At 38.2% G+C, this 17,804-nt stretch overlaps 1 protein-coding gene across 1 annotated transcript in view; it reads left to right on the top strand.

The window, feature by feature from the left end:
* RXFP2 (relaxin family peptide receptor 2) overlaps positions 1-12,266 on the top strand; it is a 92,971-nt gene extending 80,705 nt beyond the window's left edge. The window contains exons 9-18 of the mRNA XM_053456370.1: positions 753-824; positions 1,155-1,226; positions 3,478-3,549; positions 5,709-5,780; positions 6,776-6,844; positions 8,329-8,400; positions 8,702-8,931; positions 9,729-10,139; positions 11,298-11,516; positions 11,739-12,266. Of these exons, the coding sequence (XP_053312345.1) occupies positions 753-824; positions 1,155-1,226; positions 3,478-3,549; positions 5,709-5,780; positions 6,776-6,844; positions 8,329-8,400; positions 8,702-8,931; positions 9,729-10,139; positions 11,298-11,516; positions 11,739-12,007 (1,558 nt within the window). The 3' untranslated portion in view covers positions 12,008-12,266. The remainder of the gene's footprint in view (positions 1-752; positions 825-1,154; positions 1,227-3,477; positions 3,550-5,708; positions 5,781-6,775; positions 6,845-8,328; positions 8,401-8,701; positions 8,932-9,728; positions 10,140-11,297; positions 11,517-11,738) is intronic.
* Positions 12,267-17,804: the final 5,538 nt, after the last annotated feature.

The following is a 17,804-nucleotide window of genomic DNA, read 5'->3' as shown; positions in this document are numbered from 1 at the left end:
CTGTATTTGTGTCTATTCATTTTTTGATTATAGATAGGGGCACAAGAAATGTTGTCCTACCAAATATATAAAATCATTATTGGGTGTTCTGTATTACAGACATGCACCATTTAAATTTGGTGTTTAAAGATGTGTACATATGGGGCTGGTTTGTGGCTGACCCCAGGCCTCTTGTGCCAGTGTTTTACTTTGTTGTCAAAGAAAAGTAAACAGGGATGTCTGTGCCTTAGTAGTTGTTAATATTATTACTACAACTCTTCACGTCTTCACGTCATCTGGGCACAATTTCGTATGTGGCTCATTAGTTTTTAGGCCACAAAATGCATTCATGCCTGACCTTGATTGTTACCTGGGGACTCTGCATTTGCTAATACTTGATATTGCACTCATGAATGCTTGTATCCACTTTTACCCTTAACCACATTTTCTGGGATCATTGCCCAAAAGCCAATCACAGCTTGGTTAAGCCTGTCTAGCTCCAACAAAAGTAACATCTTTCAATTAACAGACAACCCTCCCAGAAAATGTGTGTGAGAGAGCGAGGGGAGATGACTTGTAGTTATTGCACAAGTCTAATGCAAATGTGAAAGTTTGCGATATTTCTTAAGGATAGGTGCGATTTACTCATTGGTGAATCACCCTCTGCCTGCTTCTTTCCATATGTTTTATCTAGCGTTTGTCATATGTTTTATCTATCCGTCTAGCATTTTCTATGCAGTTTATGTTATCTGCTGCCTTTAATTCCAATGTAGGTCAATGATAAACAACTCATTGGAGGCTCTTCCTCAAAGGTTGTGTGCCCAGATGCCGTTCATTAATTGGATGTAAGTACTTAGAGAAAAATCAGCTTGAACTGCACAAACGATTTAAAACTTTTTTCTGTCTTTTTTTTTTATAGTTAATTATTTCTTCATGGTTATACCCCAGTTCTATCATTTCCATAGTATATTGCGTCTTCTAACTCCAAAAAAGAGACAGAAAGTTGTTCATTTTAATTATTTACTAGCATTTATGTGTATGATCCTTTTTTCCAGCAGTACTTTAGGGAAGACTGGATTTAAATAATATTTCAGAAAGCCACCTAAAATTAGGCTAAATGAGCACAGAACACATCTGCTCACATTTAAACTTCATTTCCATCTAATTTTCTATAGGGATTTTGAAGGCAACCACATTCAGACACTGAGCAATTTGAGTTTTGTGACATGTGATGAACTCACAGTACTGTAAGTATCTTGTATTACGTGTAAGTGTGTCAATGCAAAGAGATCTGTCATTTTTGTATCTTTTTAATGTCGTGTATCTTAGTTTTCTCTTTATATTATAAAGATCGTGCTTATTTTAACTCTATAGCATCTGTTCATCTATCCGCATATGTCTCTTTCACAAAGAGCTTATAAAAATAAAAAAATAAAAATAAATCAATGATTCATGAATTGTATGCAATAACTTCAAGGTTTGCAGGAGCTCCTATGCTATTGCCCTTCGGCACCAATCTTTTTTTTCCCAGTGTAAACTTTCATAAAAAATGATCAGCATGACTTTTTGGTACTTTTTGAGTATAATTATAGCATTTTTTCAGAATTATCCGTTGTCGTGACAGTCAAGAGTGTTCCAATGTTAATTATTGTATCTATAAGAGGAATACTTTAGTGCTGGCAATCAAGTGTTCAGTCACAAGAGCAAATTTTGTTTCAGCGTATTGACACTGGATAGGCACTTTTCATAAAAGCTCTCTTGGAGCTTGAAAGAGAATGGATTATGAATCGGATGCAATACTAATTATGACCAGCATTGTGTGTAAAGGAACCCACAGCAACCATAATCCTGCTGTTACCATTAAAGTACAACAAATTAAAACATATCATTTATGATTCTATAAGGTTTTAATCAGAGGAGAAAGTGGTTAATTATGTCCTTAGTGCCAGTTTTCAAGAAAAAAACAAAATTGTGCTTTCTGCATTTTTGAAATCAAGCTGCAGATATGTTTTGCCAAACAGCATGTGGTACTGTAGTTAGTAACAAAGGTAAATGGCTCTAGTAACACAAACACATCTCTATCTCCTGCGTCTTCTAACCTCTCTTTCCAGTGCAGTAAATTGCAAGTCCCCATTTAACTAACACCCTGTCTCCCTTCTCCCCTCCATTCTCCTGAAATGTTTAACTTCTACTTGCATAATCCATTTTCTTTCTTCAGACTCTCTACTCGACCATTATACTGTACTTTCTTTCTGAAATTGCAGCTTCCATGCCATCCCACTACCTGAAGCTCAACATCACTAAGACAAAGCTTCTAGCTACCCCCCACCTTCACAGGCCACAATTCCGGACCTTTCAATCACTGTTGAGAATTCCTCAATCCACTAACAGACCAAGATTTTCTGCGTTGATGTTGCCCTTGACTCTGATCTCTTCTTTGTCCCTTAAATCCAGACACTCACCAAATCCTCTTACCCTCACCTAAGAAATATTTATCGCACCTCTCTACTAACCGACCTCCTCACTCATGCTGTCTCCTGTCTTGCCCCACTGTGCAAGTCCTTTAATTGGCTCTCAAAGACCTCCAAAATTTAAATGCCTGACCCTGATCTACAGCGTACTTAACTTTACACCCCTTTATTAATGGTCTTATATCCTAGCCACACTTCTCATTCCTAACACAATTTGCACCTCTCTTCTACTGATATTCCCTTTTAGACTTGCATCATGTCAGACTCCTCCATACCTACTGTAACTTTGACTAAAAACCCACCTATTCGGAGAAGCATACAACCTAGCCTTCTTAATACTCTTATCCTGCATCCAGAAGAAACTTTATGTTCGTCCCCACACTGATGAGTTCTCCACATCAGATCCTCCTCACTCATGCTGTCCCTCGCTTCTATCTTATTTTCCCTTCAACCTCCTAATTGATGGTAAGCTTAGTCATAGAGTAAGATGTTACCCCCTGTGTCCTTTACATTTGTACAGTTTCCCCAAGCACAAAAGTTTAATAATTGTTATAACCAAAAATAACATAACTAGCCATTAGGGTTGTAGATACAGTGCTTAATACTATGTGTACACATATGTAACCTCACCAGAGGATTGCCCCAGGTGGAGGGTGTGAATGTCTGAGTGATAACCTTCACTTCCCAAGCAGGCTGTGCTTCACACTGGCAACCTCACCCGGTGGGGAATAGTCTCCATCTGAGAAAACAAGTTAGATAAAAGACTCTTTCAAACAGATTGTCCTGCTGTGGCTCATAAACTAAAGTGTTAAATGATTTATAAAAGCCTCTATTTCAACTCATTCAACCCCAAGAAATAGAGATTCCTCTTGAAAGTACATTTAACGCTCACTGACAGAACTCGCTGACTTTTCGAGGTCTTGAGAGGATGGACATACAGAAATGATCATTTCTTTACATCAGCTTTTAACGGGATGATAGTAGTTGGAGCTTTTCTTTAATTGTGTAATATTTATGTCTCCCCTAGGTTCTTAAGAGGAAACCAGATCAGTGTGGTGAAAGAAAATACATTCTCTTCTTTAAGAAGTTTAGCAGAAATGTAAGAAATGCTCCAAAACATCCATTTGCTTCTTGAACTTGTTAGATGTTTGTTTCGTGTAAATATCTAAACATTTCCATGACCAAAGATCACTCAAAACCACAACTTCTTAAATAAGTTAGATTATTATACAAAGTATACAGTATATACATACAGCACCAATTGATGACAGATGACCCGATGGTGTAACTTGCGTACTGTTGGTTCTTCTTGCATTTCATTTTAAAATCTGTGAGGGATGCTAAAACCGCCAGGTTTTAGTTGGATGAAATCCCACCAGAACCTCATAGAAACATAGAAAGTGATGGCAGATAAGAGCCAGTAGGCCCATCCAGTCTGCCCAACCTCTGAGTACTCTCCTTTAATAGAGTCTATGTCATGGAATGGTTGTTGGGTATCCTAGTTGGGACTAGGTCCAGGAATCTCTAAATCAATTTATTTACAAACACAAGAGAAAAAACTAACAGAGTAACAAGAGTTGATGGGAAAAGTTGATGGAACATGATGATGTTCTTGCAGCAAATTAAAAAATTGCCTCAACTTTTATCCCTATGAAAAAATGGCAAATGGCAGGTGTGACGTGATGCCCTGTACTCCGACTGGGTACACCCGCCAAACGTTGCTTCCCCCTGCTGAGAAACCAATGATAAACCCCTTCAGCACCACACAGAACCAGTGTTGTAGAGAGAAGGGGGGACTGTGGCTAGCCGGAGCTTAGCTACAGTATTGCTATTGTCATAGGATCATAGCAGCCCACCCCAAGCATCAGACAGAACTCATTTTGAGGTGAAAATAGGACTCTGTTTATTTGGAAACACAGGAGTATTTAAACAGTACAAGGGATTATTTACATACAATATACACAACAAACCACACAAAGTTCTCCATTAGGTCCTCCTTTGCACACAGCTCAGTTTTTGCACTCCCAAAATGCAGGAACCCCAAATCTGTCCAAGCTCCACAGTCTTTAGAGTCTCTTGTACTTTGGGAAATGTGACACTCTGTACCAGGGCCCATAGTCTGTAGGAAGGAGGCTGGCACTCAGTCCCCTCCAAGAGCCCATGGCACGGAGGCTTCCGTGACATTTCTCCCCCTTCACAAAGAGACTAACACAGGATGAGACCGCAGACGGGTTGACTTTGAAGTTAGTCAGTCCATCCAGTCCCAACTGGTACCCTAGCCTAGTTGCCCCTACAAGGGCAGTGCTCACCCAGCCAACCTCTTCCTCTCCCGATGAACATAGCAGCTGCCAGAAAGAAGTGCCGACTGCCCCTTCTCCCTGGAGTGTACTCAGCCGCTGTGGAGTGATACTGCCTGTATCCCCTCCATGGTGCTCCAGCTGTCGCTGGCTTGATGGGCCGGCTGACGCACCTCCCGGATTCCTGTAGCTGTTGCAGTTGTGGGGCAGAGGTCAGCGGTACTCTGTCCTGTTGCCAGTGCTTCAGCTGGTGCTAAGGGATCTATTGAGTCGGCCAGCCTCTGGGTGCTCCTGCTGCCGCTGGGCAGATGGGCCGGCAGCACCATCTCCCGGGTACTTACTCAGCCGATGTGGAGTGATGCCGCCTGCATCCCTGGTGCTCCCATTGTCGCTGGGGAGATGGACTGGTTGTATCATCTTGCGGGCCCTCTGTCAGCCGCTGGGGAGAGAGGACAATATCCTCAGCTCCCTGAATTGGGATCTGGCACTGGGGAGGGATGACAGGTTCCACCAGTCCCGGACTGGTTCTCCTGCTCTGATTTCAGCTCTTCGGCTGGGTTGGTGCCGCAGTCCCATCCGCTGCCACAGTCTCTGGAATAGGCTGTTTTTCGAGATCGAACAGCTCTTGTGCACGCCATTCATATACTTTAATCCGGAGCTGGTCCACCTCTGCAATCACCGCAAGGATTACCTCCACCGGAGGGTCGGTCCTGTACCGGGAGAAGCACCACTGATCCTTACGATATGATCCCGATGGGTCCAGCAGCTCTGCATAGCTCACTCCCATTCTCTTTGCTTACATAATCTCCCAAGAAGTGAAGTCAGCGCTCAGAAATACAAAATGTAAAGCCCAAAACATATAGAAAACCAAGAGATTTTGTCAAAAACTATTTCAAAAATATATTTCAATAAATTATCATAGGTAACCAAACTGAAGTTTGTTTATTTTTATAATTTATAGAGATTTATCAAGTAATTTTATCAGAGGAGTACCTCTTTCCAGCTTTAAAGAACTGAAGCATTTGCAAAAACTGTAAGTCTATACTATATTACTATTTTATTGGTGAAATGAATATTAAAATCCACTTAAAATCCCATTGTTATTCATCACACTGCCTAGAAGGGCTAGTTAGTTGGTCACAATATATAGCAATAATTATTTCAATTATGTACTTGAGATTAACTTTATTGGCATCTCTCTTAATTTGCAATTGTTTCATGCGTATAATAAAACTTAGGCACTATAAATTTCCTCTGTAAGATGCTGTTAAACGAGCTTATAGACAGCATATAGGACTAGCTCAATATCTCGATGTATATGTATCACTCTGTTTAAGCAAATTGATTAATTTGTGACGTTCTAGAGTTAGTTATATTTTCCATGGAGCCTTACTGCTAGGATGTTTGTGCTAAAACAATTATCTGAAAGTTTTGCATATGTTTTGCAAAGCATCACCTTTGTTACATCATACATCATTACATCATTAAAAATCTAGTGAAGTCTGAAGCCCATTGCTATGTTTGCGATATTTTTTCAAATGACAAGACAGGCTGACTGTGTTTTTGATTGTAGAATTTGTAATATGAAATATGAGTTTGGACCTTATAATTACCCTGAAAATCCAGTTGCACAGTTTCAAATGTGGTCTTATACCCCTAGTAAAATAGTCCACGACCACTTTTATACATAACCCCAATATATTAATGCTCTGCCTACAACTGTAAACGCAATTCTAGGTACCAGGCTACTTGTAAGTAACATTGGGCAATTTGTTGTTTTTTATTTTCTTTTTTTTATTTCTAGGTGTTAAAATTGAACACATTTCACTTATTTACCAACAGTGTCATTGTCATATTAGAATTCTACATTAAGATTTACCACATTGTATCTCCAGAATAACGTATACCGTAAGATGTTTCATGAGAGTAAAAGTTGCATATATCTTATGCTTTGTTTTGGTGTTTTTTTTTTGTTTTTTTTTTTATTTTACGTCTTTTATTATTTATTTTAGTTTCCTTTTATTACAGTAATCTTGGTTGTAATCCAATTTCTCTTCATGTTGACCAGTTTGAAATGATGCAGCATCTACAATCGTTGTGAGTAAAGATGAGTGATTGTATTAAATATGCAGTGTCCAAGTTTATGCCATTTTCAGAACATCCCTGCTAGTGGTAACACAATGTGAATTCATTTATTATTCTGCCATAGATAGTACTTCAAAAGAAGAATCAAGTGCATAATTAAGACTTTAAAGGTGGACTGGGACCTAAAATATTCAAAAGAAGCACAGCCGGCTACAAAGTAACACATACCCCAATCAGTCATCTGCCCCTCACATAGTGGCTTCATCTGGTTGCATAGGTACCTTACTTCTAAAGTAATTCAAATTAATTAAAAGCTTAATGACTTTATAGGTTTGGAGAACACGTTTTCTTTCTTTGTGAGATACGTGCACGTAAAGCCTTTGTCACATGGAACTAGACCACAGACCAAAACGGTTTGGTCCCTCGAGTATTACGACAGGATTTGCAGGATAATCTTACGTGGTCCAGAGTCCTACTCCCAGGATTATTCGTCCCTTGAAATGTCCCGCTAAATCCGTATAAAAAATAAATATAAAGTATATTTCCAAACAAACCTGCCATTTTGCTCTAATAAAATAAGTCTATCATAGCCAATGTCATTATTGAAACCCTACCAAACAGGATATTTCCCTGAATATCACCCTAAACATATTGATAGTTCCAGAAAAAATACATTTTTGCATAAAATTCGTTTTGGTTAAAATCAAAATCTAGCTTAGCCCAGCATATTGTTTTGGCACATGAGCAACTGGTGCTTTTGCGTTGTCTTAAAGTCAGCCCTGCTGCTGGTGTTTTGGGGAATTTAACTTATGCACAAAGTCTCCGACTCTCAGAAACATCTTCCAGAGTCCGCACATGTCCAAAAATAGATAATTTCATTAAAAAAGTCATAAAATAGGAACATATCTAACTTCAGACTCAAACAGTCTTAGAAATACATATTCCTTATATGATGCAAATGAATGGTATCACAAACCATGTGGTATAACAAACTTATGTGATATATTTTATATTTTGCATATGATACATTCTTTTGAATGAAGGCAGCTCTACCTGTCTTATGCTGCCATCTTGTGATAAGTATTGGTTATGGGTTATTTGCCTGAGAACAGATATCTACAACAAAGCAGAGGACTCTCTCATTACACTTTATATACAATAACTCTCAAGAAAATTACAGATATACACATACATAATAGTGTCAGAAATAATATTATTACAAAATATACAAATAATAATATTAAAAAATCCGTCTGTACAGGTCTCTGTTCTAAGGAAATTGTCCAGAAAATGCCACTTTTTTCTTACCAATTAATGTCATTTTTGTTTGTAAGTCAACACCCTTTTATTTACAATATAATGAATGTTGAAATAAACTCTAATTGTTAAACAGTTGCTTCCACCGTTCACTTCTGTAACGTTTTTTGTTCCTTGTCAACTTATTTTTGCTGTTAGACGTGTTATTAACATTAATGGAAAATTGGTATTATTTTTAGAGATCTGGAAAACATTGAAATTCCGAATATAAGTACAAGAATGTTTCAGCCGATGAAGAATTTATCACACATGTAAGTAACACTAACGTATTTATTTACAGAAACATCACCAGTCTATCTTTAACCCCTTAAGGACAATGGACGGTCCCTAAACCCATTGAAAACAATGCATTTTGAGCCCGTATATGTATGGGCTTTGTCATTAAGGGGTTAATTGCGGTTGATACCTTTTTTTTGAGACAAAATAGAAAATATGCAATTAAATTTTATTGTGATCCACCATGTTTGGCTTAACCTAGGTCTGTATAATGAAGTCTGTGGATACACAGTTGTAATATGTGAAATCGATTTATCTGTACTTCCTTTTATCTAGATATTTCAAGAAGTTTAGATACTGCTCATATGCCCCTCACGTGCGAGTATGCACTCCACTAACAGATGGGATTTCAACCTTCGAGAACCTTTTAGCCAACTCCATCCTCCGTGTATTCGTCTGGGTCATCGCTTGTGTTACCTGCTTTGGAAACATCTTTGTGATTGGAATGAGATCGTTGATTCAGTCGGAGAATAAGACACATACCATGTCAATAAAGGTTTTATGCTGTAAGTAGAGAAAAGATCAAGGGAAATATTTCTGAATGCTTTGAAATGCATTTCTTGTACATTAAGTATACTAAGCATCGGGCTAGGTATACCATTCAATAGAAAAATATATAGCTACAAAAATGTGGGTTATGTTCCAGATCATCAGCCAAACTGCTCTTGTAAATCTTATCATAGATAGGGTTGATTGCTGTGCATAATTATAGCTGTAAATAAATGAATTGTGTAATTGTTAAAAATGACAATGAGTAACAACATAGGGATATGACAAATGATTGCTTATAGACCACAAAAAGAATGCCACAAATGTATGATAGGTGGTGACTTTTGCCCAAAGGTATTATTTAAATTATTTATATAAAATTCTTAAAATACATCTATTCAAGGCAAACCGACACATTAGGTAAAGAGGGCCCTGCTCATAAGCTAGAGGCAATGGCGCAAACGGAAACATAAAGTATGGAGAACGGGGAGCGATAGTGCCCCAGATGGATGTGGCGTTGTGTTAGTGGCAGATTAGTAAATAGCGCAATAATAACCTCTCCTGTATTATACAACATCTAAAGGATAAAAACAGGGCCATATTTACACACTACAGTGTGCGGAGTCATTATGACTCATAATCTTACATTTCATACATTTATTTGATTTTTTTATTTTTAAATAAGACCATTTATTTAACAAAAAATTAAACAATTCGATTTAAAGATACCAAAAAAAAGTAGCGCACATATATGTTCTGTACCAAATATTTTTGAGTATTGCCATGCCTAATGCACAAATCTGGTTTGAAACAGGTGCGGATTGTCTAATGGGAGTTTACCTGTTCTTTATTGGAGTTTTTGATGTTAAATACCGGGGACAGTACAAGAAATACGCATTGCTCTGGATGGAAAGTATACAGTGCCGGAGTCTGGGTTTTCTTGCAATGCTGTCTACAGAAGTTTCTGTACTACTCTTGACATACTTGACTCTTGAAAAGTACCTAGCCATTGTATTTCCATTCAGTAATATTAGACCAGGAAGGCGACAGACTCTACTAATCCTTCTATCCATATGGGTGGTTGGGTTTATTATTGCAATCACCCCGTTTTGGAATGAGGACTTTTTTGGAAATTACTATGGAAAAAATGGAGTGTGTTTCCCGCTTTATCCTGATCAGACAGAAGAAGTTGGTGGGAAAGGTTATTCTCTTGGAATATTTCTAGGTAAGTTAATTTTTGTTTGTTTTGGTTTTAAGGCAACTAAAAAGTCTTAAGAAATCTTAAGTACCATATTTGCTCGATTATAAAACGACCCTGATTATAAGACGACCCCCCAAAATCTGAATATTAATTTAGGAAAAAAAGAAAAAGCCTGAATATAAGACGACCCTATAGGAAAAAAGTTTTACCAGTAAATGTTAATTCATGTAAACTATGTGAACAATTGTTTGTTAATAAAAGCTATGATTGAGAAAAATATTTTGTTGTCTGCGCGAATCGCATAGAGCTCTACATGCTGCCCGGACTAAGCACCGGGAACTCCGATGCACCGATAAGTTGGGGGGGCATAACACAGGAGGATCCAGGTCCCCTGCATCGCTCCGGGGGATCTGGATCTTAGTCTCATAGTCAGACCTATTTGAGGTCTGATTATAAGACGACCCCGATTATAAGACGAGGGGTATTTTTCAGAGCCTTTGCTCTGAAAAAAACCTTGTCTTATAATCGAGCAAATACGGTATTATGAAATCCATATCTAATGCACTTACTTATTAGTGACTATTTATCGCCTGGCTACAATATATATATAGAATAGGATATTTATCTCCTGGTAAGAATTGTCTACAATCTTATCTTTTGTACGATTATATTGAAAAACAGTCCAAGATTGTTCTTCTAATGAAGATTTAAAATGTATAGACTGTGCGGACGTTCTATAAACTTTGTAGGACTTCTATAGAATGTCTGTTTTGTCACTTTGCTGGCTTTTTAAGGTAACTACAAATCCATAAGTGTAAGAAAAGCTCCAATAACAAATCTTAAGTGTTATGGAATCCATATCTAATATTAGGGTGCCAGGTTCAGAGTTCATTCACCCAAATACCTTTGTGTTTCATATGCTAAGCTGGTCAGCCAACTAAGCCTTGAGTGTAACCTTCAGATGCAGGTGAGTAGACATGGTTCAATAACCATTGAATAATTTTAGTAGCCAAATGTAACATCATGGCTTATTAAAATAACAGTAACCAAGGGCAATATAATCTTTGAATAAAAAGTGTCTAGAAATCATTTCTCTGGTTCTGTCTTATTGACTTAAACAATGTTGCACCTTTCTGGCAGACGGAGGAAAATAGTTATCATTGTTTCCTTTTCCTTTTCTAGGTGTGAACCTTGTTGCATTCATCATCATAGTGTTTTCTTATGTCAGTATGTTTTGCTCAATTCAAAAGACTGCTCTTCAAACATCTGACGTCAGAAGTCACATCCATACAGATGTTGCCGTTGCCAACAGATTTTTCTTCATAGTTTTCTCTGATGCTGTATGCTGGATTCCTGTGTTTCTTCTGAAAATCCTGTCCTTATTTCGAGTAGAAATTCCAGGTAAGAAGTCCTGATGCTACTCACTTATTGTTTTGAGCTATGTGATATGATCAAATTATAATACTCTGCTATATTTAGCATTTTTTAACTAAATGCTGCATTACAAACACATTCCTCTGTATTTTACATTTTCAGTCCCAGAAATAATTCTCTAATCATATAACATTTTTGCCTGGTTCTATTTTTAGAGTTATTTTAGCTTGTTTTTTGTTTTTCCAACAGGCACTGTTACTTCCTGGATTGTTATTTTTATCCTGCCTATCAACAGTGCCTTAAACCCGATACTTTACACTCTGACCACAAGTTTCTTCAAGGAGAAACTTAAACTACTGTTACACAGACAACGAAGGCGACCCGTATTCAGGAACGATAGGAAAAGCTTATCAACTTCACTTGTATGGACCGAAGATCCGGTGGCCCAGCAATCTTCGGTAAAGCTCGGGTTTCTCCATAAAAAATATTCAGGCGACAGCATGATAAAGTCAACATGATGATGAAGAAAAAGATCCTATTGAATGAAGTATCTCTATATGAGATGGGTTTATTACATGAATGCCACAGCAGACATTCCTGTAACTGTCTGTATATCTCATTGAGGTGAAAGACAAGTGGATTCCTAAATACGAAGAGCATAAACATTGCAGGAAGAAGAAGCTATTTTATATCACAGATCTACCAAATAGGAGACGTGGAAGAACGTTATTTTTTTTACATATTTAGGCTTTTTAGACCATATCCTGCAGGCCATCACAACATTATATATATATATATATATATATATATATATATATATATATATATATATATATATAGTTCCAGAGGCATGATAATCATACAAGCATACAAAGGCTTGTAGCCATGAACTGTACTCTCCTTATAGGAGAACATAGCAATTTATTGAGACATATGCGACAAATTGGATTTTCTACTCAGAAGTATTTCTATATTTCATTATTAATTGGTTAATTAGGATGAATGCTGTTGTATACACACAATGTCATTTTATAATGATAATAATATTTACAAAACCCTAAAGACTGTAGCAGAACAATGGAATGTATTGTCCATTTATATATATGACTGTTTAACAACGCCAGTTATCGGCTGGTGTGCTTCTCAGGAGAACATTAACAGAACTACAATTTCTACATAACCAGCAGATGAAAACCAAACATTAAGGCAAATCTACATGCTGACATCACAGAAGTATCTTAACATTGTGTCTGCATAATTAATGAAAAATGTTTTTTTTTAAATTGAATCATTTTTTAAGAATTCCTGCCTGTTGCCTACACGTTCCTGATGTCTTTTCTTAATCACTCTGTATCTGTCTCAGTTACCTTTCTTGGGGGGCGTCACATTGTGCTATATAAGTAATAACATTGACTACCAGTAAATTGTTCTATTTTTACACCATTTCAGCAAATGCATTATAAGCCAAAATAAATTATGAATATTTTAATATATGGGACCGAAGTAGGGATGCAGTATCTTTTTAATAACACATTCATTCATTCATGGAATGCAAACATTATACTTTTTCATAAAATAACTCATCAACTAATATGTATGTATAAGTTGCCTTCTTGGCAACCTAAATTACATATTTTGGGTTTATTTTTTTTACTAAAAAAACAGTATTATATCTGAGCCTTGCAGATTTTGGAACAGTTGCAGCCGTTTTATTGATAAAGCCACAGTTGAAGATGAAATGATGCTATGTACGCTGGAGTGATATTTAGTGCACCAGTCTACTGAACTGGAATTAACGTTTTTAAGCACTTCTTAGGTAGGCCCATACCAGTCAACAGGCACACTGGGCAAATACCTGGTGGGCCCACTTCCCAATCACCTCTTCCATTTTCCATTGTCAAGGCGCTGAGACGGCCACTGTCCTAATGTAGCATGCAGCCACCTGGTGGATCAACACACTTCTACATTTAGGCTGATGTGTGTGTATAGCATGCCGCTGCAAGTATCCATCAGGTAGCCACATGCCTGTGATCTAAAGCTAACATTTTGTTATAATGTAATATAGTTGTGAATGCGCTCTAAATGAATAAATCATATATTTATTTACTAAACTCAGAATAGGAGTCTTGTTTGTTCTGAAAGCCACCTTACCGATTATGTACTATCTTTATACTGCACAACTATAAAATAACGAGCAATACCAGGAGTCCAAAAGAAGAAACATTACTGTAATTAACCAGCTTTTATAAGGAAGTATCGTTTATTTCTATGTTTTTCGTATTGATATGAAAGACCTTTCTCGAAAGTATCCAGTAGATGGTGCTGCTGACAGTAAAGTTAGATCAGATATCGGAATTGCCATAAAGTACTATCGTCTGTTTTAATTTGTTTAGTACAATGCTTTAATTTGTCATTCCACGCTAGCAACATGAGATTACTAGCAACACAGTGTGAGAGGAGAAGTTTTTTTAATTAACTGAGATTTATAAAATGATATGAGGAATGGACATGGCTATAGCACCTTTGGATCCAGAAAAGGCAGTCCAAGCAAGTCTACGGTAGCTTTTAGTCCATAAATCAGTCACGGATGTGGCGCATATGCAGTGCTGCACGATACGATGATGACATATAAATAATAACAATATGTTTGTAGAGTTGCATACGCTTTAAATACCTCAGAGGTTCCTTTTTTGATTGCATCTGCAGAATAGACCACTGAATAGACCCTGCTTGCCAAATCGCACTTATCCTATAACGATCTGTACTAGAGCTCTACCTTGTGCCGTAATCCATATTGATCAGACGTATCCATCCATGTTTGCGCCCCATTCTGAAACATGAGTCCTTGTAGTTTATTAAAGGCGGAATTACATAATATGAATACAGCTATCTGCAAACTTGGTAACTGATGTTTTGAGGGATTTGCCAACCATGTCTACGGTAAAACCCTTTTATATTTATCCAGATGTTAAACTGTTTAATCAAGGTATTGACAAAGTTTAAGGCATGTGAAAAGCCAAAGACTATTATGGTTCAACACTTCAAGGTTACAAAATTCCATAAAGAACGTAAGTTTAAGCACTCTGAGTGAAAATGAAGAGTTGGGTGCAAGCTCACATGGTCTAACCCTTAAGACCCCAAAGAAAGGACACAAAATTGTGAACGATAAATTACAAACCAATTTCAATTAACGCATGTACAAAATAATTTTATCCCAAAACAAGACTGGCGCCTTGTGAAACAGATGATGAAGTGTTTAAGCAACAAAGTCTTTAAAGATTCTATAAATTCGCATTAGGAGAAACAAAATAGTCTCAATCAGATCAATGTTCAAGCAATATAGTGCTATCGTTGCTCAGAATGTCCTCTTCCTATGCAAAGAAAACAATTTGTTTCGTTCACATAGTACAAAAAAATAAACCTCAGTAAGTATAGCCCCAAAAGCAGTACAGTAATGATCTCCCGTTATGGCCCGCTATATTTATGCATATGGAAAAGATTCCGGTATCCTCAGAGTAGTGGTGAGTGGAAGTAATGGTGTATTTGCTGCCTTCTGGGCTTTGTGCTTGGACATAGTCTTACATAAGACCAGAGTCAGGAGGTTGGCTGCCTCTATAACTGTCAGGATTCCACCCTTTATATGGGGACTCTGTATTATATCAGGTGTTATATCCCTTGCTACCTCTAGAGGACACCCTTGTGTGAACCCGGGACTAAGTACTATGGCAACTGAACCTAATTACCTGCGTGTAGTTCTGCCCTTAAACACCTGCTGTGCCTTCCCGTCTATGCCTTTGCATTGCAGTATGAAGTGTATGAAGTGCTGCTCTTACTATGCTTTGGCCTTTCAGATCGTGATCTTCTGGTACTGACCTGGTTTGCTCGACTATGTCTTCTTGTACCCTGCCCGTGGGCTATCAAGCCACACCGTCCGGTCATGCACCTAAGGAAGCAGATTTGCGAAACGCGTACTGCTAATTGAGTAGGTGATGCCTTAGAAGAAGCCATTGCCAGTATAGAGGGATTTCTTCACCATCTTATATATGGGCATATCATTGCCCTTCATACTGTAAGGGGCTCTCTTAGTATGACTACATCTACATTTATTGGAGAACCTATGTGAGGTTATATCACTTTTTATATTTATCTCACTTATTATAAGGTGCGCAGGCACTATGTTGGTGTATCCAACCGCAGCGTCCTGCCCGTGGGCTATCCAGCCACAGCGTCATGTCTATTAACTTTCCAAACTGTGGTCCCTATCTGAGGTCCATGTCCCTATCCCGCCAAGGTGCCTGTCCAAACTTCGTATCAAGGTGTTTTTTTGAAGTCTGTATCCTGCCTGTGCATTATCCTGTTTAAGTAAATGAGTCCTGTTTTTTTATTAAAGTCTGCATTCTCCTTGCATTATCCTGTCCGCACATACCAGTCCTGTTGTATTTAGCAGTCCAGCCTGCACATTCCAATATAGACTTTATTCCATATATCGAGCCTAATGTGTACCCTCCTGACAAACGTCATGCATTCTGAGATAGAAGCAGAGTCCCTGGTATCCCCTGCATATGGGCTCCTACTTGACTCCCTTGTGCAGGTCGTGACAATAACATACATGCCATGACTGATGTCATTTTCGGTACCCGAATCGTAAGATACACCATCCTGTCATAAAGGACACTGTTCATCTAAGTTCATCACCAAAGTTCATTTGTTCATCACCAAGACATCAAAGGAAAACAGAAATAGTGGCATATGTGAAATGGGGAAGTAAAACCATCTTAAAGTTTAAAACAACTGATAGTAAACAACTAAGCGAAAACAAAAGAAAGGGGGAAAAAATCATATAAAAAAACACATGAAAATTAAAATCACACATATGTATGTTAATCTCTACGGAGTGAATCTAGTAAAGAATAAACAGGTTTGAGAGTATCTGTGGGATATAATCCAGCAAAGTGTAACTAATAAAGTATACTCCCTATAGAAAACTCTCTGTGCCGGTGGGACTACTGTCTCGTGGCAAGATACTACTCAGTACCCACTAGGTCAGCAGACATGGGGGTTATTTATACAATAGAAATAACAATAATAATAGATAAGTGATGGTAGTGCGGAGCTAACAAATTAGAGAACGGAAGCAAACAAGGAAAAAATAAACATATTACACCGGGGTCACCACGAGCAAGATGTCCAGCTCTTGCCGCTCCCATGAAGTCCCTACACTGAGAGACTCCCTATGCCACCTCCAGACTCCCCAGATTTCCCTCTTCCCTCTCCTCTACCTGACACTTATTTGCCAGATCCGAGTAACCGTCTTACTGTTGCCTGGCTTTGTTAGCAGCCAGAAAGGGCACAATCACTGCATGCATGGCATGGACAGCCACCAAGCAACACCCATTTCTGCCAAACACATCTCTGCAACCATCACTGTGTTTTGTTTCACACAGAAGCACCAGATCCCCTTTCATTCTGTGACAGTGTTTTGCCCCAGAAACCGATTACCCTGGACAAGCAGCAACTCCCATGATTACAGGACTGTTTCGCACAAATTGCCACCCTAATGTATTTTATTGTTATCTTGCTCTTCTGATAAAGTTCTTTAGAAAGAGGAACTCATTTTTCTATACACTCCTTCCATAGAACATCGTATATATCTGCTTAGTTACATGCAGCTAAAGATGTTCCGCAGTAGCTGTAGACCTATATGACCAAAAGGATTTAAATATCTGCTCATCTCTATATGAGATTGTTGGACAACCCATTTCAAAACTATGGCCATTCATATAGAGTTGGCCCCCCTTTGTGGCTATAACAGCCTCCACTCTGCTGGAGAGGCTTTCCACATGATTTTGGAGTGTGTCCCTGGGAATTTATCCAGTAGAGTGTTTGTGAGGTCAGGCACTGATATTGGGTGAGAAGGCCTGGCTCACCTTTGGGGTCCCAATTCATCCCAAGGGTGTAAAGTGGAGTTAAGGCCTGTATAGGACACTAGAGTTATTCCACAGCAAACTCATCATACCTGATTCTGTATGCTGTAGCATTAACATTACCTTTCACTGGAACTAAATGGGGCCAAACCATGAAAACCAGCTCAGACCATTATCCTCAGACCATTATCACTTCAGCACTCTTCAGTCCTTCTCTGTGAGTGTGCGTGGGCATGGGCTAGCATTGTGTGGCTGAGCTGTTTGTCTATGGAGATGGCTGCCTATGATTTTATACACCTGTTAGCAACAGCTGTGGCTGAAAAAACTAACCTCAAAAATTAGGAGGGGTGTCCACATACTTTTGGTCATATATATGGGTTTTAACACAAAT

This window comes from Spea bombifrons, chromosome 2 (genome assembly GCF_027358695.1).
Source record: "Spea bombifrons isolate aSpeBom1 chromosome 2, aSpeBom1.2.pri, whole genome shotgun sequence".
Lineage (NCBI taxonomy): Eukaryota > Metazoa > Chordata > Amphibia > Anura > Pelobatidae > Spea > Spea bombifrons.
This window is presented reverse-complemented; position numbering and strand designations above follow the sequence as displayed.